Raw genomic sequence first — 7,892 nt, forward strand, 5'->3', positions numbered from 1 at the left:
CAAGATTGAACTAGGTATTGGATACCGACGATCGAATCTCGGGCAAGTAACATACCGATGACAAAGGGAACAACGTATGTTGTTATGCGGTCTGACCGATAAAGATCTTCGTAGAATATGTAGGAGCCAATATGGGCATCCAGGTCCCGCTATTGGTTATTGACCGGAGACATGTCTCGGTCATGTCTACATCGTTCTCGAACCCGTAGGGTCCACACGCTTAAGGTTTCGATGATAGTTATATTATGAGTTTATATGTTTTGATGTACCGAAGGTTGTTCGGAGTCCCGGATGTGATCACGGACATGACGAGGAGTCTCGAAATGGTCGAGACATAAAGATCGATATATTGGACGGCTATATTCGGACACCGGAAGTGTTCCAGGTGATTTCGGAGAAAACTGGAAAGCCGGAGGGTTACCGGAACCCCCCCCCCCCAGGGAAAAGTAATGGGCCATATGGGCCTTAGTGGAGAGAGAGAGGGGCAGCCAAGGTGGGCCGCGCGCCTCCTCCCCCCTGGTCCGAATTGGACTAGGAGAGGGGGGGCGGCGCCCCCCTTTCCCTCTCCCTCCCCACTTCTTTCCCCCTCCTAGTAGGAGTCCTACTCCTACTAGGAGGAGGACTCCTCCTTGGCGCGCCATAGGGGCCGGCCGGCCTCCTCTACCCTTGATCCTTTATATACGGAGGCAGGGGCACCCCAGAAACACACAAGTTGATCCACGTGATCTTATTCTTAGCCGTGTGCGGCGCCCCCTGCCACCATAGTCCTCGATAATATTGTAGCGGTGCTTAGGCGAAGCCCTGCGACAGTAGTACATCAAGATCGTCACCACGCCATCGTGCTGACGGAACTCTTCCCCGACACATTGCTGGATCGGAGTCCGGGGATCGTCATCGAGCTGAACGTGTGCTAAAACTCGGAGGTGCCGTAGTTTCGGTGCTTGATCGGTCGGGTCGTGAAGACGTACGACTACATCAACCAAACGCTTCCGTTGTCGATCTACAAGGGTACGTAGATCACACTCTCCCCTCGTTGCTATGCATCACCATGATCTTGCGTGTGCGTAGGAAAATTTTGAAATTACTACGTTCCCCAACAACCGACTCATCATCTTCATCATCGTCATCATCCTCATTGTACTCTTCTTGCACAACCAAAGCCTTGGGAGGAGTCTTCTTGGTGAAGTTGTTCTTGTTGGGGAACGACTTGGCCTTGTCCTTTCGGATGAGCTTGCCACCATTGTCTTCCCTCTTCTCATACGGGCACTCCGCAACAAAATGACTCACGTTGCCGCAATTGTAGCAAGTCCTTACACGTTGCTTGCCCCTTGTGCCACTCGAGTTGTTTTTGCTAAAGTTTGGCCTTGAGTTTTTCTTGCTCCAAAATTGCCTTGAAGCAAGTGCCATGTGTTCATGATATGCATACTTCGTATCTTCGGGGTTGCTCTCCTCTTCTTCCTCTTCTTCTTCTTCCACGGTGAGCTTGGCCTTCAATGCAAGGTTAGGCTTCTTTTCCCGTTGAGAACAGAGCACCGCATTGTCGGTGGTCTTGTCCAAAATGTTCATGGCCACAAACTCATCCAACACTTCGCTTGAGGTCAAAGTGTGGAAGTCCGGTCTCTGACGAATGACGGAGGACATGGCCTTGTGATAGGGCATCATTGCCTTGAGGAATTTGCGCTTGATCCAATTGTCATCCGTGTCCTTGCTCCCGTGATCTCGTAGTGAGACCGCGAGTTTGGTTACTCTCCGATAAAGCTCACGAGGTTCTTCATCTTCTTTCATTGCAAACTCATCGGCGTCATCTTGTACCACTTCATAATTGGAGCGTTGAATGCTTGCGCTTCCCCGGTAGAGAGAGACAACACAATGCCATGCATCTTTGGCCAAGGCGAAGGGACAAAGATGAGGTATGTCTTCGGGTGGAATTGCATCTTGAATGATGAAGAGAGCATTCTCATTGAATTGATTGTCCGCGGCTTCCCGAGGAGTGAAGTTGCTTGGATCATGTGGATAGAAACCTTCTTCAATGATTCTCCAAAGTTTAGTGTTCACATGATTTAAATGACGTTTAAAGCGGTAAACCCAATAATCAAAATCCTCATTTTTCACAATCTTAGGGGGAGGACCAGCATGATTCAAATGAGTAGAAGGAACCGGTCCACCATAAACAAGTGGTGGTTCCACATGGGCAAAGATGCCGGTGCCATTCTTACCACTAGAAGAAGGAGCCTTTTCACTACTAGCTTCCCCCTTGTAGGGGATAGCATCCATCACCTTGTTGGCGGGGTTACCCACTTTCAACGGTGCGGTGGATAGTTTAAGCCCCTCAAGAAATTTAGTAAACATGCTTTCAACTTCGGTCGTCATGGAGGTTTTCAATGTCTCCAAGGCCACATTGAACTCCTCACGAGAGACCGAGGTTCCCCCATCTCCCGTAGACGAGATCGGATTCACACTGGAGTGTTCCTCCACACCGTCTATGGTATCAACCATACTCTTTGGACGGTGAAGTCCTTAATAAAAAACCTAGCTCTGATACCAATTGAAAGGATCGATATGGTTTACTAGAGGGGGGGTGAATAGGCAACTACCAATTTTTACTTTTCTTTACCAAATTAAACTTTGCATCAAAGTAGATTGTCTAGATGTGCAACTAGGTGAGCAACCTATATGATGCAATAACAACAAGCATACAAGCAAGCAAGGGAAGAAACACTAAAGAGCTTGCACAAGTAAAGGTAAGAGATAACCAAGAGTGGATCCGGTGAAGACGAGGATGTGTTACCGAAGTTCCTTCCTTTTGAGGGGAAGTACGTCTCCGTTAGAGCGGTGTGGAGGCACAATGCTCCCTAAGAAGCCACTAGGGCCACCGTATTCTCCTCACGCCCTCACACAATGCGAGATGTCGTGATTCCACTATTGGTGCCCTTGAAGGCGGCGACCGAACCTTTACAAACAAGGTTGGGGCAATCTCCACAACTTAATCGGAGGCTCCCAACAAGACCACGAAGCTTCACCACAATGGACTATGGCTCCGTGGTGACCTCAACCGTCTAGGGTGCTCAAACACCCAAGAGTAACAAGATCCGCTAGGGATGAGTGGGGGAATCGAAAATCCCTTGGTGGAAGTGTAGATCGGGGCCTTCTCAACCACTCCCGAGCAAGTCAACAAGTTTGATTGGCTAGAGAGATAGATCGGGCGAAAATGGAGCTTGGAGCATTTAATGGAGCTTGAGCAATAAATGGAGCTTGGGGAGGAAGAGGTAGGTCAAAGAGAAGAAGGGGACTCCCTTTTATAGTGGGGGCAACAACCCAACCGTTGCCCCCCACCAACCAGCCCCGCTCAGGGCGGTACTACCGCTGAGAGGGGGCGGTACTACCGCCAGGACAGCGGTACTGTCGCGCCAGGCAGCGGCACTGCCGCGCAGAGGAGACTAGTAGGAAAGGACCCAAACGCGGTACTACCGCGGTGGTAGGGATGGTACTAACGCTCCTAGAACGGTACTACCGCCTCTACAACCGCGACTAGTGCCGCAAAACCCGACACGAGAAAAAGACCTCTCGAATCGAGGCGGTAGAAGCCAGACTGCCCAGCGGTACTACGGCAGCGGGGTCACGGGCGGTACTACCGCTGTGGAGCGGTACTGCCGCTTGTGACCCTTCGGCCGTACTACCGCTGGCAGTGCGGTACTACCGCTGGGGCGCAAAAAAGAGAGAGAGAGAATCTCTCAAAGATGCTGAGGACGAGGCGGAGGTGCTAGGCACCCCAGCGGTACTACTGTTGTGGAGCCACGGGCGGTACTACCGCTGTGGAGCGGTACTGCCGCTTGTGGCTCCTCAGCGGTACTACCGCTGGGTTGCGCGGTACTACCGCTTGGACCCAGACAGGACAAGGAAGAGAGGAGAGATCTCTTCAATGGAATGGAGACGCTCGGAGGGTGAGAAGCTGATGTGTACGTGATGATTCCATCCATGCAAGACCCCAACGGACCCCCTCTTGATAGTACGGTGCCCTCTACGCAACTAGTCCATCGAGAAAGAAACGAAAGAGCTACACCGTCTTGAAATACACTCCGAGGGGAGGAAAGTGTCTCGTGTCAGGGGAGAATCTGTGAATTATTCAAAGCACAAGATTAGTCCGCAAACATGTTGTCATCAATCACCAAAACTATCTTGAGAGAGATATGCCGTAACAGCCATCATATACTTTTTCTAGTTTGAGACATTCTGCCTAACATGTCATGATGATGAACAAACATGCTAGACATGTCTAGCTGCCTCGTTTTTGGTGGTCATAATAAATGGGCTCGGTTCTGAATTAAAACACTGCACAACATCCACCTAATTCCTTCTTGCATCTTCAGACACGTTTTTTATATGGCATCCATTATAACGATAAAAGGGAGTATACAGTGAGGCTACTCCCTCCGTTTCTAAATATAATCCTTTTTAGATATTCCACTACAAAATATATACGGATGTATATAGACATATTTTAAAGTGTAGATTCACTCATTTTGTTCCATATGTAGCCCATAGTGCATTTTCTAAAAAGACTTATATTTAGAAACGGAGGGAGTAGTATTATAATGACACACTTTAAAGAATATCTTAGCTAGTGGAGTACTGTAGTTACTTCTTCTATCTGTTTAGCTAGACATTGACCTCATGCCCTTCAAGAGTTCTCTTCACATACATACAGCCCCAGACTTCGAGTACTCCTATATGAAAAATGTCATTATACAAAATATCACTTATGAAATATTCCATTTATAACTTTTTATAAAATGTTTCTAGAGTCCATGACAGTGACAAAAAACGTCTATTTCCTGAATTGTTGGGTTTACTTACCAAGCGTCTTATATTATGTTACAGAGGCAGTATGCCCTTACAATTTCTCAATACACACATAAGGGTTGTCGTGATATTTTTCAGATCAAAATAACCCCGCAAAAAAGAGTGTGTTGGATCAGCCAAAAAAGACTTATATAAGTGACAAGATTAGATGAATTACATGTATGAATGAGTAAATAAAAACAAAAAAAGTTTGCACCAGCCGGGAATCGAACCCGGGTCTGTACCGTGGCAGGGTACTATTCTACCACTAGACCACTGGTGCCTCACTGACAAATTTATTTGGCTACATTAGAACACGGTTGACAAGACTAGCAAACGGGAATCCGAGCAACATGTCAGTTCAGTTTCGGTGCTGATCTTCAGTCCACACACATAGTTCAGGGACGCCAACGTGTCCCAAAGAAAGTGGTGAACTACAAATCGAACGTCTACTCTTGACAGGGCGCATGAACCATTCCTATCACGGTTCTGAATTGCAATAAGCAAGCGGGTCTCTTAAATAGAGTCGAACTGAATTGCTAGACTGCGTTCAGTGATGAACTCACTACTGTCAGAGTTCTCTCATATCTTATTCCTGAACTACTAGTTGATCCAAGTCCACCAAGAAGGCAAGAACAACCAACACTCCCTTCAGTACTGGAATCTGGTTCTTTGCCATGTACTCCGTACTCGACGAAGGTCGATTTCCGCTCAGTAAAGACTTTGCTGAGCGTTACTCCCTTTGTAAAGAAATATAAAAGCGTTTAGATCACTACACTGAGGAAGTACGGAAAACCTAGTCAGCTTACTCCTTTTTTAGGGTTATTAACTTGGAGATAGGACATCTCCATGACCTTCATGATGATCCGCGTGGCCAGCGAGCTCCGCCTCCCGTGCTACTACGCCTTCTTCACCACGCGTGCCACCATGTTTCTCCCGACGGCGCCTCATTTTTTTTTTTCATTCATCATGTTTGCCGAGTGTTCCGTTGATTTTCATTGCCCGTTATTTTTTTTAAACCGAGCATAAATCTTTGCCGAGGCGAGTGTGCAACCCAAAAAAAAAAAAGAGATAAACAATGCATGTCGTGGCTGATCTATATATGCAACATCAGAACCGTAGGGCGGTGTTTTTTCGTGTCGCATATGTGGCACTTATCATTTTGGTACATCTGTTGCATCACAGGCTTGCGACCACCTGGAAGATATGATCAACTAGCTAGATCTCTTGGTCGTCGTCGTCCATCGCGTAAATGGCCTCCGGCTGACCATCCTTCAGAGCACGCACCCGCCTCCGTATCCTCCGTAGCGCGCCCTCGACGGCGATGTCCACGGCGTCCATGCTCGCCTCCCTCATCCTCTCTGCCGCGCTCCCGTGCCGCCGGTAGACCACCCTCGGCGCCAGCTCCAGAAGCCGCTCCCGCATCCTGGCCACCTCCTCCTCCGGCACCGCCGCCAGGGTCTCCATGATCTGCACGCCCCCCAGCATCACCGCGTCCTTGGGTATGGTCACCGAGAACTCCTCGTACCTCCCCGGCGGCAGGTGCCACCCGTACTGCGTCCTTGCCGACGCGTCCTCGAAGAACACCGGCACGCACCCGGCCACCACCGCGTCGAACGTCGAACGCCGCGTCGACGTGTCCCCCGGCGGCTCCAGGCAGAACTTGGCCTTCAGCATGGGCCGCATGGAGCGCACCGGGTCGAGCGCGCAGGACCCGCCATGGCAGTCGACGACGGTGCATGTGTCGGTGCGGTTCGCGCACTCGGCGAGGATGAAGCTCCGGATGTTGGGGCGGGACGGCCTGGACACGGTGCCGGCGTAGAGCATCAGCGCCGTGCGGCGCGAGCGGCGCGCGCGGGCGATCCATGCGCGGAGCCGCGGGAGCGACGATGGGTGGAAGGACGTCGGGTGCGGCACGGCGTGCTCCTGCCACGGCCACGCGCGGGACTCGAGCGTGAGGAAGGTGAAGTTGTCGAACTCGGGGCGGCGGAGCAGCGAGGAGGAGGACAAGGTTTGCCCTAATTGTTAGGAGATCGCGCGCCGTGGCATGTCATGTGGATCCCTCCATCGAACGCATGTCAGGAGGAAAAGAAGACGCCCGGATCGGATGCATGCACAACAAAGTTTAGCGGATCGGACGCATACAAGTTTTGGGTGTATTTTTGAGTTTTTGTTTTCTTTAGGGAAATACTTACCATCAACCGGCGGATAACTGGGCCGCGTCCGTCACCTTCCCTGCATGACACGTGTCCCGCATACCATCGTTCAATAAATTCGCTTTTGCAACATGTGCTATGCTTCCGAAACATATGCAGTGTTGCAATACTATATGACGGGTCTACGTTTTACAGCAAAACCTCTCCGTATTTTTTCCGCAACAAGAACTCAGTTGCAAAAAAAAATTTACAACAAAACCTCAGTTGCAAAAAAATACAAGAAAATTGATGTTGCAAAAAAAATCCGCAACAAGAGCTGTGTTGCAGAAATAAGTCCGCAACAACACATGCGTTGCAAAAATAATTCCGCAACAAGACCTGTGTTGCAGAATGAAGACACGTTCGGCTGTATGACGCGGTAAAAAGATCAGCCGCGGACGCGTAGCACGCCCCTTTTTCTTTTACGGGGTATAAGCAGGTCCCTTTTATGGGAAACTCTTACCATCACCCGGCGGATCGCGGCGTCCGCGTCCGCCGCCTCCCCTGCCTCACACATGTCCTAGTGAGATTCCACACACTATCCTTTGTCGAACGCGCTTCTGCAACAGAAGTTATGTTTCCGAAACATATATAGCGTTCAATGGTCTATGACAAGTCTATAAAATATCTCTTATGAATTTTTTTCTGCAACAAGACCTCGGTTGAAAAAAAATTGCAACAAACAATCAGTTGCAAAAAAATGCAACAAGACCTATGTTGCAGAAAAATCCTGCAACAGGACCTATGTTGCAGAAATAATCCTGCAACAAGACCTGTGTTGCAGAAGTAATCCTGCAACAAGGCCTGGGTTGCAATAATGAAGGCACGTCTGAGCGCTCGATGCGGCACAGATCACAG

The 7,892-nt window shown here is 49.5% G+C and overlaps 1 protein-coding gene and 1 non-coding gene across 2 annotated transcripts in view; both read right to left on the bottom strand.

Annotated features, from left to right (window-relative positions):
- Positions 1 to 5,051: 5,051 nt before the first annotated feature.
- Positions 5,052 to 5,122, bottom strand: TRNAG-GCC (transfer RNA glycine (anticodon GCC)). Its single transcript has one exon. It is a non-coding gene; the product is annotated as a tRNA-Gly (tRNA).
- An 809-nt stretch (positions 5,123 to 5,931) lies between these two features.
- Positions 5,932 to 7,892, bottom strand: part of LOC123083989 (probable xyloglucan galactosyltransferase GT19) — a 6,156-nt gene continuing 4,195 nt past the window's right edge. Inside the window, exon 2 of the mRNA XM_044505822.1 lies at positions 5,932 to 6,857. Within this exon, the coding sequence (XP_044361757.1) occupies positions 6,058 to 6,857 (800 nt within the window). The 3' untranslated portion in view covers positions 5,932 to 6,057. The remainder of the gene's footprint in view (positions 6,858 to 7,892) is intronic.

This window comes from Triticum aestivum, chromosome 4A (genome assembly GCF_018294505.1).
Source record: "Triticum aestivum cultivar Chinese Spring chromosome 4A, IWGSC CS RefSeq v2.1, whole genome shotgun sequence".
In the NCBI taxonomy this organism is placed as follows: Eukaryota; Viridiplantae; Streptophyta; class Magnoliopsida; order Poales; family Poaceae; genus Triticum; species Triticum aestivum.